Source organism: Camelus ferus, chromosome 5, assembly GCF_009834535.1.
Source record: "Camelus ferus isolate YT-003-E chromosome 5, BCGSAC_Cfer_1.0, whole genome shotgun sequence".
In the NCBI taxonomy this organism is placed as follows: domain Eukaryota; kingdom Metazoa; phylum Chordata; class Mammalia; order Artiodactyla; family Camelidae; genus Camelus; species Camelus ferus.
In genome coordinates, this window is record NC_045700.1 from 37,920,338 (window position 1) to 37,938,042 (window position 17,705).

The 17,705-nt window shown below is 43.3% G+C and overlaps 1 protein-coding gene across 6 annotated transcripts in view; it reads right to left on the reverse strand.

Annotated features, from left to right (window-relative positions):
- DPP4 (dipeptidyl peptidase 4) overlaps window positions 1-17,361 on the reverse strand; it is an 85,367-nt gene extending 68,006 nt beyond the window's left edge. For 2 of the 6 annotated variants that reach the window (XM_032479572.1, XM_032479571.1), the window contains exons 1-2: window positions 17,327-17,361; window positions 16,830-16,924 (exon numbers count right to left, since the gene is read on the reverse strand). In XM_032479572.1, coding sequence (XP_032335463.1) covers window positions 16,830-16,924; window positions 17,327-17,346 — 115 coding nt within the window. In that variant the 5' untranslated portion in view covers window positions 17,347-17,361. Of the gene's footprint in view, window positions 1-5,340; window positions 5,429-5,952; window positions 6,294-16,829; window positions 16,925-17,326 lie in introns of those variants that run through there. The other 4 variants (XM_014552457.2, XM_014552456.2, XM_006176809.3 and 1 more) reach the window with 4 other exon arrangements.
- Between the last annotated feature and the right edge of the window lie 344 nt (window positions 17,362-17,705).

A 17,705-nucleotide genomic window follows, 5' to 3' on the forward strand; every position in this document is an offset into this window, starting at 1 on the left:
GTGGCGTGAAGGCTGCGGGGGCCACCTAGACAGTTCGGGGACCCACGGTTAAGTCAGGGAAGGGGTGGGTGGTGGTACCCACTTAATACTCCCCCCCACCCCACCCTTCTTCCTCCGTTATACATCCTGAGCCACCGAGGCCCTCAGAGTGCTGGAAACAAAGTCCTTGCTGGCTTTGGCTCAGCTTTAAATTACTTCTGCTTCTTGGGCCTTAGATGCTGCAACATGTGACCTAAGCTCGTGGGTCTACTTGCTTCCCCGGTGGACCAAATAATGAAGAAATGTGCTCGCTAAAGTGTACAGTTAACTAAAGCAAAGGTTTTATCATTAAGTTTCAAAAAACTTCCTAGGAAGTTATAATTTTGAAGTACAATACAAAACTAAAAGTACAGTTCTTAACAACAATAGAACAGCCAACTCAGAAGCTCTAATTCTGAGGTTTCAGTTTGCTCTCAGATTGAGAGACACACCCTCTTTTGGAGGGCACGAAGACTAAAGGTAAGAAGAGTTATAAGATAACTGATTTACAACAATGAGAGGGTTAGCACCAAGCCATAAAGCAATGATTAATCATTAAGTTACCAAAGCTCTGACCAAAGCATTTCTTTAAAACAGTTATTCATGGAAATCAGCAGACTCAGGGTAAGGCCTGAAGTCAGAAGATTTGGGCTCCCAAGTTCGGGTACTTTCTCACAAAGCCCTAAACTTCTATGCCTCTGTTTCTTCAGTGTAACAAGTCAAGAAACGAATACCTGCTTTGACGTGGATTGTTTTATGAAGATCAAATGAAACAACACAGCATGCATGAGAAATAAAACGTGCATAACTCAGTGCAAGCAGTAAATCTGGACCTGCCACTACCGCTGAAAACACTTAGTAACACCTGGCAAAAGAGTGGCAGTCAGTCCTGGGCTGGAAGTCATTGTCCCTCCACAGCTTTACACAGGAACAGAGGCACTGGCAGTCGGCACTTTCCCCCAGGACACTCAGCGTCCAGGGATTAGCAGTCATGAAGTGATAACACAGGCAGACAAATGGGAAGTTGCAACATTTACGCTACTATGGCCACATTCACTTTATACCTGATCACAAGCTGACAGAATAGAGTTTAAAAGCACAAGCTCTAAAGTCACGCTGCCTGAGTGTGAATCCCAGCCCTGTGGAACACTGAGCAAGTTCCTTAACTTCTTTGCTGTGGTTTTAAGTTTGGGGGCAATTCATCATGCAGTAAAAAGTAAGTGAAGCACCCTTTAAAGTTTCTATAAATCTTCTGCAAAAATGGAGATAATGACCTCTCTCAAAGGGTTGTTGTAAGGATCAGTTGAGAAATGTATTGAAAGCCCTCAGCCAATACCCGAGAGCGATTCCACGCTGGTTATTATTACATCTTTGTACCTTCTCTTCCGTGAGGAAGGTGGTCCTGCATGTATTTACGGTCACATTCCCCGCAGACCTCAGCACTTTGTTAAGTCTTAAAATTTAAAGTATCCAGCTATAGTCAGTCTCTTTGTACCATTTTTCTCCAACCATCAATTGGGTAAACAGTCTTCCCTTTTTCTCTCTGATCCCTTTTAAGATGAGAGACAAGATATGTCAGGTAGAGAAACTGAAGGCACATGCTACAGCTAGGGAACCAAAAGCCAAATAGCTGGCCTGAAAAAGACCAACCCACTGACCTCAGGAGCACTGGACAAAGGTTGATAGCAGTTAACTGAGCGAGCTGGAGTCAACTTGAGCTTTTACAGGGCTCTCTGTTTAGAACCTGTCCTGTGAAATATACAAAGCTCTCATTCAGGCTCATTTCTATGCTTTTAAACCTGGAATAGATCCTGGACTTCCTCAGGCAAACTTCATAGATGTTATCTTTCCTTTCTCTGATTATCCCTGTCTCCTCCTTCAGATTTGGGTTTTCTTTTCTTACTGGTGGATGGCTGAGCAGTCAAATTTTCTATGCACTGAAAGAGGATATTGAGGAAATTTACTGCCATAGCAGGGAAAAGAACAAAAGAAGAATAGGGATGTCTTTATCCCATAACAAAACCCAATAATAAAATTATATGACAAATATTTTAAAAACTCAGCCTAAAATATAACGTAAAAAAGGAATGAAAGGGATCACATATACTGAGTGAGAAGGGTTTACTGCCTCTACGCCGTGAAGATTTCTACAGTTCCATTATAAGTGAAGTATTTTTTATCTATTTTGCTGCTGATTCTCTGAGAAACTGAATGTTTAAATATGCAATATCCTTCTTGAATAGGGTATCTGAGGGATTTTAAAACAAAATGCAATCCTTTATTATATATATATATAGAAGGAGGTGAACTTTCAGTTTTGCTTGGTGAAATGCATAATTTCTGACCTCAAGGAGTTTTTATTCTAAAAAAAATACAACAATTATATTAAGCTTATACCTCCCTTTCTCTGTCTCAGTCTCTCTCGGCTCATGGTGTGTCCAGTTCCGCTTGGGTCAGCTTTTTGTATGGAAACGCTTAACCTTTTAAACCAACCTCTCAGGGGATGAACTAGGGTTGCTCATTTCTTCTTCCTTTTTTTCCCTTGTTTGTTTATTTCTTTGCTTTCCACACAATGTAGGACTTGGTTCTGTTGTTCTATCAAAATCTTTCCACTTTCCTTTTTTCTTTTCTTTCTTTTTTCCTTCCTCTCCTTTACATTTATATTTCCTCTCTCTCACCTCCTTTCCTCTTTTCCTACTGGTTTTGTTTGACTTTAAAACCTAATTTGACAATAGGGAGGACACTTCTTGGGCGAGGACTCTGGATCCTTTGTAAAAACACTGCCCCTCACTGCAGCACAGCCCAGGAATGGTATTGCTGATTTAGTAAAAATGCTGCATTCCTGAGCTATCATCTCTGCCCCTTAAGACAAGGCAGGAGTTGAAACAAGATAATGTCCCCTTTCTTTCAAATATACACACATGCCAATTAAGAAATATGAGAGGAGAATTAACTTGAGTGTGTAAGTGTAAAGAAAGCACACAATGAAACCACGTCTCCACCCAGTACCCCAAAAGGCATTGTTAACCACTCTACCCCCTGACTTCCTGTTTCCAATTACGAAAGTCTAATCACTCAAATTTCTGATTGGCTCTAAGCCACCAAATTCTGTTCTGCACCATCAGTCTCCTGGGACACTTCCCTTGCTTTCCAGCCAGCCCTGCCCCACTTCAACCTCCCTTCCCACTGTCATGTCCACCAGTTCAGGCATGCTAGAACTCTCCATCGTCTATAGGTGAAGGTCTGGCTGCCCACCCTCCTCTCTTGCTAGGAGTCCTCCAATGATCCCAGATAGAGAATGTGATCTAGTGTCTCATGGATGACTCACAAGCCATTCACGTTTTCTGGAAAACCTTATCTCTAGGAACTGATATTAACTATTCAGGCCTCCTCATAAAAGAATACTCCTGTGAGAAGTCTTCCCAGTTTTTCCCAGAAGTGATCCTTCAAACACTCAGGGAAGTTGGCTCAAGCTTCTCTTAAGTTACTGTACTGAATCCTAATAATAGGAGACACGTGAACATCTCTGGAAGTCCCCTTCTAGAGAACGTTCTTGAAATCTTTGTTCAATTTTCATTTGGCAAAGAGATGAGGTATGGATGGTTTAAGGAAAATGGTAAGACAGCCCCTCCCCAGTTTGTATGCCCCACTCAGCAAGACAAAATCCTTGTAGTTAACTTAACCAAACCCCATGGAATGTAGCCCTAGGACCCAGGTCCCTAGGCCATTTCACTGCCATCTTAAGTGCTTATCAAAGTTTAGGATTCCTTCCAACTTTCCTAAAGGGGAATTCTGATACCCATCCTTCCAGTGATGATTGTCTCAGCAATACTTTAGAGATGAACGGCTCTCCAGGTTACTTTGTTTGCAAATCTGTTTCCCACTAGACTATAAACTTCCTAAGGTCAGGGATCTTTATATTTATAAAAATTCAACCTTTGGATTTGCAGCAACTAGCATAGTTCCTAAAACATAATTCAGGCCATGTGAATATTTCCTGATTGTATGGGTAACCCCGTTCTTTTCCCACAAGAAGGCTTTGTGTGTGTGTGGTTATTTAAATATACAAAATACCACTTTATACAAACAGTTATCTTTCAACAGTTCACAACAAAGAGTCAGAAATAAGTGGACAGATGCCTGCCATTGAATAGTCTACAATGATGGTAACCATTGCTTTCTTCAGTAACCAAAAGTCATTATCAATAGGTCAACACGCTCGGTTATTTAACCTTTGGCATCTTTGCCCTGGCCCTGCAATTGCCGGCCAAAGCCAAACATGGCTTTTGATAGTTCTACAAACTAATTCTGAACTGTCATCTTGAAATCTGGATAAGACTCCTAAGTATTTAAGCACTGTCTACACATTTCCTGGTTGACTAGGCCATCAGAGAGACCGCTTCAGTGACTAGACTGCATAATACAGAAATGAAAGTAACTATTTAAAAGGAAAGTGGGGCCAGAGGAGACAAACTAGTTAGTCTCATTTGTTTGCATCCAGTAGTGTGTATTCCATTATACAAATGTTTACTATTCAGGGCAAGGACTAAACTGAAACAGTGAGACAAGTTAAAAGAAACCAAGATGGCTTTAAATGAAAGAATCCACTAAACATCACTGCTCCCACGGGCTCTGAATATTACCATGGACACCAGCTTTATGATTTAACTCAGAAATACTTACTTTTATAAGTGGTTCAAATAGTTAATTTCCTGCATCCCAACTCTGAACTGATGGATTTCCATCATCCCTGAAGGAAAACAGCCTGAGTTCTCCGTCCGTTATCTTCTCTCAAAACTGTGTTTGGGTGCTTTTTTTTAATATATGTATTTAAATATATTAAAACATTTTTATAATATTTATAAACATTTTATAATATAGTTTTATATATTACTTATTTTCCCCCTCCCTTTATAACATTCTTATTGTTGTTTGGGATCTTTCAACACTGACTCTTTTCCTTTGAAGATCACAACCAAAAAAGCTTTTTTTTTTTCTTTAATTTAAATTCAAAAAGTAGTAAATTTAGATTTATTAAAAAGAAATCTTAAGACTTCTCCTTATTTTCAGGAAGTATGTATTTGCCATACGTAAAACGTGGCGGGTGCAAGACTCTCACAACCTAAACCCTGGAGACCAATAATCGAATCTAGCGGCCACACCAGAATCAGCACCCACGCCAGCGAAGCCCCCGCTGCGACCTAGCCTGATACACTGGTCCCACCCAGTCTCCAGCAAAATTCCTAGTTCTCCTCGGTGTGGTAAATAGAACCTGATCCTGGTCTTCATCTGTCTCATCTTTTTCAAATGTTTCAAACTTACTGCCTTTGTTGAGCAGAACCACGGGCACGGTGATGACGGTGACGAGCGCAGCTATCCCCAGCAGTCCCAGGAGCACCTTCCACGGTGTCTGCAAGCCGGTCAGATCACGTCCGGTTAGAGCCAGACATTTGGCCCCCGAGTCTCGGGTAAGAGGGTCGGGGCCTGGGCTGCAGGCGAGGCAGCGAGCTTTGCGGATCGGCGCGCGTTGGAAGAGGGGCACACTGGGCTGGGAGGGTTTGCAGCGCGCCAGTCGGAGGCTGCAAGAGCGGTTTCCCTTGAACTTTTGGCCTCTGGCACTTTGGTGTTTGCTTCTCTACGCCTGCACGTCAGAAGCCAAGTGAGGGTTCGGGTGTGCGTTTTGCGGGTGACTCCCCGGGTCCTCCAAGGCTCGGCGCCTGGGTTCTAGCAGAAACCCCGAGGGTCGGAGAGCGAGGGGACAGCCTTAGGGCGTCCCTTCATCTGTCAGAGGGTGGCCCCGGAGCTTCCGCGTAACGAGAGCCCTTGGTTTCATTCCGTGAGTTTGGGGGGAAATCTGGGGAGAGTTTGGTGAAGAGGCACTCACCAGTGGGACCGGAAGGTGGGGTGAGGGGGAGAGGCGCGCTTCTCACTCACCTTCATGGTCGGCCTCTCCTCGGAACTGAGCTTTCAGAGCGGGGGCGCAGGCACAAGTCAGGCGAGCCGCCGAGACGCGCGTGCAGCCCCGCGGCTCCCGGCGCGCAGTCACTCCGCGCTCCCAAGTTTCGGTCCCGAGTTAAACATTACAGAGCGCCGAGCCGGCTGGGTATAAAGGGCCGCGAACGGGCTGCGGGCGAAGGCGCGCCGGGCCCCGGGCACTGGCATCTTGGCCGGGGGGCGCCCGAGAGGCGCCTCCCCACGGCCGCGCGGGCCGTCGGGCGACCGCCGGGCGCGCAGGGTGCGGGGCCCCGGGGACGCGCGCGCGAGGGGTGTGAGCGCCCGAGCTTGGAGGGAGCCGGCATCCGACGCGGTGACCCGAGGCTGCAGACCTGGAGACCGTGGTCCGCCTTAACTGAAAGGGGACCTTGGCGCTCAGCCCCTGGACAGGGAAGGGGACAGAGCCCAGAGAGGGCACGGGGCTCTGCAGACTCACAGCTCACTGTTGGAAGGTAGAAGTAAAACCCAGGCTTCTGTCCTTTGCCAGTGAATGGTAGGTTGGGGAGTTACGAAGTGTTTAAACTTCTGCAAGGCCAAGAGAGAGAAAAAGTGATTGTTCACGTGTGGATGGCATTTAGAGGCTAAGTGTCTGGATTCATTCTCAGCAGGGAATTTCCAGCTCGTCTTGTAAGCGTACCTTCTCATCAAGATGCCAAAAATAATAACACTAACATTTATGTGGAATTTACTTTTTCCCAGGAGCTGCTCTAAGCATTTATGTGTTTATTTTACAGGGACTAGAGACTCTGGGGACAGAGAGTTTAAAGTCACCTCGCCAAGTCAAGGCAGCTAGGAAGTCATGGAGCCTGAATTCAGAGTTCGTGTTCTTAATGGACTGCTCATCTTTCAGTTTTGCAAAGAGGATGTGGAGGAAAGAAAAAGGTCAAGTGTGGCTTCTTTTCCCCCCAGCTCCCCAAGATGCCCTGTAGGTTCCTTCCGTCCTTCCTTCCTTCCTTCCTTCCTCCCTGCATGCTCCTATTCATTTCACCCATTCCACAGTATTTGAGTGGCTACAAACTGCCAGACTCTCATCCAGATGCTGGAGATAGAGAAGACAAGAGAGGTGACGTTGTGCACTTGGCCCTTTCAGTCTGAAATATGCAGGTGAACATTTGCAGTTATGGCCCTTCTATGTTTACTTCTTCTCAAGGATAAGTACTCTTACCCCCTAAAAGGCCTCTTCAGCTTGTTCCCTCAGCGGTAAAACAAAGCCTCTCTGACCATAGTTAAAGGCAAAAGATTAAAAATGCAAAATCCTACAGGATATTGACATATGACTATGACTAAATTCCAGTTTCCATCCTTTGTCTCCAATCCAGACTTTGTTTCTGAACTCAGGGATCTTTCTGCCTCTGGCTACTAGTTGCGTATGACATACACTTACCCACCTCCAGAGATTCAAACTGCACTCTTCATCCTTTCCACCAGCCTCACCCTACCCTTCTCTGATCAACTCTGTCTTCATTAAAAGTGTCACTATTCACCAATTACAAAAACTAAAGACTTCAGTCATCTCAGTATTGTTTTCCACTCTCTTGCTCTATTCAATTGGCCACCAATTCTCCTCAATTTTGCCTTTACAAGTATTTCTCAAATCCATCCCCTCCTCCCTCTCCCAAATGCTGTGAGTCAATACTGTTATTGCAGCCTGCAAGCTGGAGCTTTGAAGAGAGGCCATCCAACAAGGGCTACAGGGGATGGTGTCATATTGGGGGCTCAGTGTTGGCCTCTGCTCTCATCAGTTTGCACACTCAGCAGTGGAGGAGGGAAGTCCTTACAGTTGAGCACACACTTAACCTCCATACCTGCACCGTGTCACTATACTTTCAGCAAGCCCTGGGGAAGCTGGGGGGGAAGTTGGCAGATCACCTTGTTCTCTGGAATATAGTCTATGAAACACAGATACCTTCACACCCTGCCCACTTTGAGAGATTCTTTCCTAAATCTCCTGCACCCTGACCTCTTTGTCACCAGTCTTTCAATCTTGTTTTTTTCAAGTCCCTAAGGAACCAGCTGGCTAACATATTAGCCACCACCTATGAGTCAGTGTAGATCTTGTATCGGGCCATCTCTTTTTCCTTGCAAAATGGAAAACAGATGTACTACTCAAAGTTCTGGCTGTCAGGAAGGTTTCTCTTTGTACTACATTTCAGAGCATCCATTGAGAGGGCTGATATAGCAGCCGTCCACTTATGACTGGCGCCAGCTTACTTTGCATAAGGCTGGCTCTTCCCTCCATTGCCTGGTTGTGGGGAACTGCCGTGAAGCTATAGGTGTGTGCTGAGGGAGAGACACTGAAGCAGTGGGAATGTGGGAGTCTAAGTTCTCTCCTCATGTGCTATTCTTATGCCTTCTGGACCACTTGTGCACATCTGCTATGTCTTGTAAGTACTGTTTTCACTTAATTGTAGGATATTGCTGAACATACCCAACTTTATCATTTGGTGGATCAGGTGGTCCCCAGTTCATTATTGCAGCTCAGGTTACGTAGTTAGAGGTTGAATTGTGTCCCCTCCAAAAAAGCTATGTTGGAGTCCCAATCCCCAGTGTTTCAGAAGGTGACCTTATCTGGAGGTAGAGTCTTTGTAGAAGTCATCAGGTTAAAAAGAAGTCATTAGGGTGGGATCTAATCTAATCTGAGTGGTGTCCTTATAAAAAGAAAATCTGAAAACAGAGGCAGGTGATGCACACAGACAGGAAGAAGATGATCATCTACAAGCCAAGCAGAGAGACCTGGAACAGATCCTTCCCTCAAAGTCTCAGAAGGAACCAACCCTGCTGATCGAATGACTTTGGACTTCTAGCCTCTAGAACTATCAGACAGTAAATTTCTGTCGTTTAAACCATCCAGTCTATGGTACTTTGTTATGGTGGCCCCAGCAAACTAATGTACTAGGTGTTCCATGATCATGCTTTCAGTCTCTACCATGGCCTTATAGAAAGAGAGGAGCTGATTTTCATATAGTGAATAGTCATTGACTGTTGTAGCCAGCATCTAAGATGCACCCCAAAGGTTTGGGGTACTTTACTGTACATCAATAGATAACTAGTAAACTGGCAAAGGGCATGACCTTGTTCTGAAAACCTTATGCATATCCTCTATGATTCTCCTTCGGGGCTTGCCAGGGGCTTTGGCTGCCACAGACACTTCTAATAACTACCATCAGCCAGGTCACTGAGATCCATGCATCAGGGCAGTTTGCACTGTAGCCTAGACCTAGGGAGCCCTCTCTTGCTCCAGGTTCCATTCAAAACAGACAGCCTTAGATGCCACTGAGCAAATGGGTTGGAGAAGCACACCCAACTGTGGTATATGCTGTCTCCAAAATCCAGAAAGATATAGCAAACATTGTTCCTCTTTGTGGTGGGTGTACAAGGTGTAAGGACTTATTTTTCTTTCTTTTTTTAAATTGAAGTCTAGTCAGTTGGAATGTATTATGTACAGCATAATGTCCCAGTCATACATATATATATATATATATATATATACACACACATACATATATTTGATGTCATGTTCTTTTTCATTAAAGGTTATTACAAGATACTGAATATAGTTCTCTGTGCTATACAGAAGAAATTTGGTTTTTATCTATTTTTATATATAGTAGTTAACATTTGCAAATTTCAAATTCCCAAATTTATCCTTTCCCACCCCGTTTCCCTCCGGTAACCATAAGATTGTTTACTATGTCTGTGAGTCTGTTTCTGTTTTATAGATGAGTTCATTACTATCTTATTTTTCATTTTAGGGGGGGATACCATAATATGCTCTAGACTGCTGAATCCCCTGAAATTTTGCAAAATTCTTCATAGGATTTAACCTCTACTCTTTGGTCACATCTGTCTTACTAAAGCATACAAGGAACTTGCTACTTACTGTTCTCAAGGTCCAATTAGCCTAAGGTCACCAGTGTGATGCTCTGTGGGATTTCAGGATGATCAAGGTCCCAGGAGACTATGTTATGACAGAGCAAGAGAGTTGACATAGCCCTGAAGTAAGATGGTAAAAATACACTGCTGACCACTCCAGGTGAAGGCAAACTCTTTTGGATGGTCCTTATTAATTAGATTCAAGAAAAAAAAGTATTTTTCAGGTTAACAGCCCAAGACACTAGGGCTATATTGTTTGATCCAGTAAAGTTATCACAGTGGAAATGGCAGCTAATACTGATCCATACTTATTTTCCATTATCCTTCTTTTGCACAGACTGAACAGGGAGGTTAACTGAGTAGAGGATAAGGAACTAGCATTCCTGCATCTTTCAGGTCCTTATATAGTGACACCAATGTGTGTACTTGCCCAGTATTACTTTTGCACCATCACTGACCATATGAATGTGGAAGGACAGTTCAAGGCGCTTCCACTTGGCCTTTTCTATCATCATTTCTCTCCATGGGTCAGGGGATTAATGAGCTAAGGAATGCAGGTGGAAAAAGCAAAGAAATAAATTCTCCCTTGGAATCTCTAGAAGAAATGCAGCTCTGATGACATCTTGACTGTAGCCCCTTAGAACCTATTTCAGAATTCTGACCTCTAGAACGGTAAGACAATACATTTGTGTTGTTTCAGGCTGCTAGGTTGCAGTAATTTGTTACAGTAGTAATGGGAAACCAATATACCACCAGACCACGGTGGTGTTTTAATTCCATACAAATTAATATAAACCTGGGGCCAAGATTTAATAACTCCTGGGAAGTCTGGGTGTATCCCTTTCCACAGGGCATTTCCAAACACATGTATGTCATGTGTCCTTCTGAGGAAGATTCGGGAGAATATTTAAGAAATGTACTGCGGCAGGATTACAGGTGCTGACCTCCATTTCAAACAAGGCCTTGTGGGTCTATGAACTAGTTTGAATCTGGAAACTTGATGAAAAGTCATGAATTTTTACTATGACAAATTAAGTGAAATTTCTGCCCCAGACCTAGAATTTTTCTGATTGCTGAAATCAAGTCATAGTTTAGAATGCTGCCTATATACTGCGTTCTTAAGTACCCCATGGTAAATGAACCCCCACCATTGCAGGTTAAACATTTTGATTACCACGTTATGCCTGTAGCCTTTTATGGTAATGGCCTCTTTTTAGAACCTGAGTCTTGGAAGTGGGGTCACCTAAAGTGAAAATGCAGGCAATGTCAGATTGCCACAGATAAAAAGCAGAAAGAATAAACACTATTGTCTCTTTCTCCCAGTTCTCTTCAATATCTTGCTGGTGCTTCCCATGGGCTGAACCCAACTAAAGGCAGAGGGCAAAGGAGCCTGGATTACAGAGGATATTATCTGCAGAGGCTAGCTTCCGAAGACACTAGGCAGGGAAGATGAGGGTGAAGGATGGACAGGAGGGCCCAAATGAAAAATAACCAAATAAACAGCCCAACAATATTACAGTACATGTTACTTGCTAAATTGTCTCCTCATAAAGATTAGAAATGTTCCATTTATTCTTTTATCTTTCTCTTTCATCTTTCTCTCTCCAGTGCCTAGTAAAATGCCTGGAACACATCAGTAGTCAATAAATGTTGGTTGAGTAAATGAAAAAATTTAGTCAAATGAAGAAAAAGATAATATCAGATCTTCCTCTGCATCTGTGGCAGCTGGAACCAGAGGTGTGGAGCAAAATGAGATCTCACATGTGGAAAGAATGGAGAGAGGGAGGGTGGCAGGGCTGGGGAGTGGTGAGGGAGCTGAACAGATTTTACTCCTTGCCCTCTGCCCTGCAAGATAAGTAAAGGAAGTCCAAAGGCATTTATTCTTTTGCTCAGTGAACACCTGCCCTCCACCTAATCGGGGAACTCTGCCCCCATCTTTGTGGGGATGACTTTTCGAGCATGTCCTTTGGAGTCTAGGTCCAAAGTCACTTCTTCAGGTTACTTTCAACAATAACCCCATCTGTTTCTGTCCAATTGTCTGCTTTCCCTGCCAACCATAGTTCAGAAGATTACTCTGCTCTTGTTCCAGGTAGAACCTATTTACAACAAAATCAATTTCTACCGAGGGATACATAGATGAGATACAGATAGCTAGCTGGATAGTCCCATGGATTTAGGTGTATGGGAAGAAGACATTTCAATCTGAATAAAATGACTACACATGAAGGCCGACTGAGAAAGCTGGAGCTCTTTAGGGAATATCTGTTAGCTGCATTTCACCAGGGTATAGGGTATCCTAGAGAGGAAGGAAATAAAGGTCAGTCCTGGACATATTCTTTAGTCTTAAATTCAATATACAGTATGTACCAGGGAGCCACTGAAAGTTTTTGCCAGGGAAGGGAAGACAATCAAACTTGAACTTCAGACATAAGAATCAGGCAACAGCATAGGCTGGAAAATTGAGAAATGGAAGAACTAGAGATGGGATGAGAATCACGAAGCCGATGCTGCAAAATTAATTGGGCAGGGGCTTCTTTGTGTGGAGCCTGTCATAAAAGAATTTAAAGCATTTAGATATATATTTGTTAACATACGATTCTCTAAAAGCTGTTTCCCAGCTGTGGTTTGGGGTGTTTTCCTCGCCCCAATTATCAGTAATATCAAATAAGGAACTCCCCTTACCCTCAGTACTCGGTAAAGGTCTCGCGCTCCCTATTAGAACAGACATCAGCCAGAGAGAGAGGAGACGTTTGAGCTCGTCTTTGATTGGTGTCCTTTGGCTGTTCTGTGGATTGTTTTTTTTTTTTTTTAATTTGAATGATTTACTTATATTAGTCTCTGACTTAAGAAATAATTATATGACTTTATGAGAAAATGTATTTAAGATTCTTGGAGCCAGATTCTCAGAAAGTGGCTGTGGCTATGATGACATCTCCTTTTTGTGTTTCCCAAGCTGTAAACTTGTGGTAGATGTGATGGTTGGTGGTGGTGTATGTATACAAAGCTGAGAGAGTGGAGGGCAGGGGAGGCTGGGCAGTGGTTGTTCTGATTTAAGGAAAAAGCAAGGGCCAGTAGAACATGGCTAAGGGCCCCAGACTAAACTGAGGATCTGATTTGCTGGGGGAGGGAGCACCGATTCTCTTTGAGTAGTAGATCACATAATCAGAAAGTCATGTGTAAGACAGCCTCCTGATTGGTTGTGTGATGTTTTATTAAGAACAGTAATAAAAGGGGGGAAAAAAAGCGTTCATGCTTGTTATTGGACTAGAGTAAAAAATAAGTGTCACTTTTTAAAACTGTGGTAAAATATACATAATATACAATTTTCCATCTTAACCATTTTTAAGTGCGCAGCCATTTCTTTTTTTATCCAGAGCAGTCCAGCGTTTTTAATATAGTTTTGGGGGATTAAACATACAGCCTAAAGTTATTCATTAGGACTCCTTTTTCTTGACAAGATGGTGGAGCAAAACTTGACTACTCTCATTGTATACTTTTTGGACTAGCTTCTGTTTTCTGCTGCTTGAGTTTCTCTTCCTGAAGGTGATACAGGATGGAAAAGAATGACTACATCGGAACTGGATCTCTTCAGTGATACCACATGGGGGTCTTTGCTCTGCTATATGCAGAGATCTTTTATTCTAGTGACAGTCCTCGTGCTTTGAGAGAAGGGACAGTAACTGTAGTATCACAAGCCAAAACTAAATCAACTGGGAAGAAGTTTGAAAAACCAGAAGTTACAAGGCAAGTGCAGCCCAGGATGGGTGGTCAGATGCTAGTCAGTTCCCCGGCTGTAAAGCGTAGTTTTAGGTAGAAGTATTTCCCTAGGCTCAGCAGCATGTTTCTCCAACTTTTTATTTCCTTATTCTCTATTCCTTCCACTTTTACTTTAGATAAGTTTTTCCTAAACAACCCCCCATGAAACTTGAGTACCATAGATATACTGTATGTCTGTTTCTGTATTGTATGTTCTGTATCAATCTGTGCTTCCTACATCAGAAGAGTAATTTTTTTTGGCCCCCAAGAACCACTCTCTAGGGGGCGACATTGCCCACAAGGAGAATGCATGCTTTACAGCTACACTGGGTCCATCCAACGTGAACAAGGCAACTCCTCAGGCTCTGCAGACCATTATTACTCTTTTAGAGCACTGCTTCCAGCATATGATAGAATTACTGAGTTCACTCTGGGAACACTAACCTGAAGTCTTAATGTTGAGAGACAATGTGCAAACAGACATGGCCAGACCATGTGTGACAACTGGATTCTGACTCACAGCCTCTACAGCAATCTGCCCAAGGTGGTCAGGACTTGGTCAATGACTGCCAGCCTCCCTACGTTTGCCCTTGCTTCCAACTCAGGACCAACTCCAAAAAGACTAATGTGCTCCCGATCCATTATTGTAAATGTTCACTTTTGGTTAGCCTGCCTCCTGTTTTCCAAGGCCAATCATCTCCAATCTGAGCATCCTAGAGGCCCCCACCTTCTTTTCACTATAAAGCACACCTACTCCTCTGTCTGCCTTTGAGTCCAGATACCAAGTTATGGTGGCCGCCTTCCTTGCCATATCAAGATCTGAGAATACGTAGCTTTTGCTTGTTCTCATGCAGGTGGTCTCTGTTTATTTCCATACTATAGAGCGAAGATGCAGCCATGGAAGACTACATGTTTAAAAAGACACCGTAGATAATAATTCTCTCATTTCTCCATTTCAGGGTTTCAGTAGCATGCATGGCTCATCCACTGGGCTCTGTTTTCTTCAACCACCCCAAAGGTTGTCATAACATAATTTATATTGTCCTTTATCAGCCACACTATGTAAATAATTCAAGTGATGTGTCACTTTTTGGCCATTTGACTACTGCAGTCATAATATTCAAAGATGGTTGGAAATGCAGGCAGGTGCCAAGAGACTTAGATAACATATTCAATAGGAGTCTTATGTGTATAAAGACACTGTTACTGAGTTTCTTGAACACTTCACATGACTTTGACTTTAACATGGCCCAGAAAAATGCTCTGCTCAAATGACTGCTTCTGGAGGACTTTACTACAAATGTTTGTCTCCTTAGAGTTAAGACTTTCTGTCACATCCCCCAGCGCATTAGCATTCATACGTCGGCAGATAAACTAAAAAAGATTTCAGAAGTAACTGAAAGATGAATTTTGAATTTGATTAGAACATTGATTCTAAATCAGGTCATGTGGTTATAAGTAACAATGCAAAGACCACTTTTGGACAGAAACTAGGAGATGGCTATGAATACTGAGAAAAAAACTGAATTAGAGGCTCCTCAATGGGTAACTCAGGATTCTGTCTTCTTCTAACGGAAGACCAAAATATTTCAATATGCCAAATCCATGATGTAAAATGCAATATATATTTTAGATTTTTAAAAAATATTTTGAGTGTGGCTAATTGTTAATTTGCATTTAGCTTTAATTCAATCAAGGTTCATACTTACTGAGATACTACTTTGCCAGGCAGTGTACTGGGAACATCGTGGTGACAAGTCAGGTCCAATACAGGGATCACAGTGTTTGCAAACAAGTTTATAATTGCTAATCCAGCCCAGCTTGCTAGCAAAACCCAAGATCAAACGTCAGAGATGAGTAGGCAGTAATGCTTTACAAGCCTGGGGAGGAGATTAGACTTCTCAGAGGCTGTATGAATGCCCTGGGCTGTGGACCTGATATTCAGAGTTTGGTAGCTGGTCCACTTGGCTCCTTCCTGTCGGTGCCCTTCTGTCTGTTTCCCTCTGAGCTCTTGCTGTCTCTTTTTCATTGTATCCTCCGTGCCATGTATCCCTTTCAGGAATATCTCTTTCAGTGCCCTCAGGCGAAGGCCCCACCTCCACGCCCCTCCCTCCTCTCAAATTCCACCTTTTCTCTGAACAGCCTTGCTTGCAGGTTGGCAGGATTCACGTACGCATTTTATCAGGACTTTTGGGGTCAGAAGCCTCTCCTGATCCTTAAATTTGTGCCAGATCGACCCTGCACATACCTCTGTCACTCCCCTGACCACTGATGACATACACATTATTATTCTAAGGCATGTTAAGGAAAATTTAAACATAAAAAACGTTCTCTGCCCTTTGGCCTCCTCTCTCCCATCTGCTGTGCATTGTGTGTCTGCCTCGTGCATCAACCCAACCTCCCCGTCGGCAGAAATACCTGCTCAACCATAAAGAGCAGCAGTCTCTTAGCATCAACAAGGTAACTCCTTAGAAGGTAACTTTCCTTCTTAATCTTTTTTTTTTATTTCTCTTTTTAAAAAATTTTTTTTATTGATTTATAATCATTTTACAATGTTGTGTCAACCTTCTTAATCTTGTAAGAGGCCATGATGACCCATTTCCCACTACTCACCTTGTACTTTCAAATCAGGATTGTGCAAACTACGTCATCTAATGGACAGCCCTCTGTCTCAAAAACATATAGGACTGTGCTTGACCTCTGAAGGGTGAAACAGTTCTTAGAACTTTCTGACAGGTTATTTCAGGTTATAATCCTCAATTTGACTGGAATAAAATTTTTTATTTCTTTCTTAGATCGACTGATTAATTTTTTCATCGACACCGTGCTATATTGAAATGATCTCTTGACTCTCTGCCTCTCTCACCCTGCTTTGACTGTGGCAGACATGTTTTATTAATATTTGTATTTCCAAAAGCTACAGCAGTGCTGAGCTGGGGTGAACGCAGTCATGCAGGAAAGCTATGAACACAGACACAACGATTTTCTCCAGCCAGTCAACATACCACCTGGAAGGTAGCGTGGAGACGAGAAAAGAGCAAAGATTGCGAAGTCAGACAAGCCTGGGTCTGCCATTCAATTACTATATGCCCGTGGGTCCTCTTTTTAAGCTACTTCACAGAGTTGTGGAGAGTTAATAAGATAATAAGTGAGTAATCTTGGCTACTCCCCGCAGCTTTCAGTTTTACCTGTATGCTGATGTTTCTCCATATACGTCTTTAGTTGAGATCTCTTTGCTGGATTCTGAGCCTCCTGGATGCCTTGGCCTGGATGACTCAGAGGTCTATCAAATGCAATTTAGCCAATAGTAAGTTAATTATTAATTATTGCTGGTCCTACCCCCACTCACCCCCAAACCCTATCCACAAAGTTCAATCCTTTCCCTCGTGTTCAATCTCTACCACAGTGAGAGGTGTCACCGCCACATTGCCCAGCCAGAAACCCAGGAGTCCTCCTTGAAGTCTACTCACTCCTTGCCCCATACGTCGGCCTCACTAGGTTCAGATCTAGGTTCAGATCACCCTACCAGCCTCCTCTGACTGGCCACTTGTCTTGTCATTTCCCTCCAGGGAAGCCTCTGTGTAAAATTAGGGGCTGCTCCTGCTGCAGGATGAAGTCTAAATTCCCTCACATGGTCTGAGCCCTGTTTAACCTTCCTTCTCACCGCTCGTCCCCAACGTCTCACCTACAACCAGAGACTTGCATTTCTAAGCCTTGCTGTTCTCTCCTTTGCTTTCAGACCTTCAGACACGGTGCTCTCTTTGCCTGGTGTTCCATCCTCCTTGTTTTTCCGTCTGGTTAAGTCTCAGTCAACCTTCCAGACTTCAGTGCTGTTTCCTCTAGGCAGCCTTGCCCACCACCTGTCCAAGGGCTTTGCCTCCAGGCTCCCAGGCAGCCTTGTGCCTCACTTCTTTGTAACAAAACACTTGTTACTCTGTAATGTAATTCTCTTAGGTAATAATGGCTATGGACTCTATGTTATGTGCTGGACATTCTTTTAAGCTCTTTGTTTGTATTAGCTCATTTAATCTTCACGTCCTGTGCAATAGGTACTATTATCATCC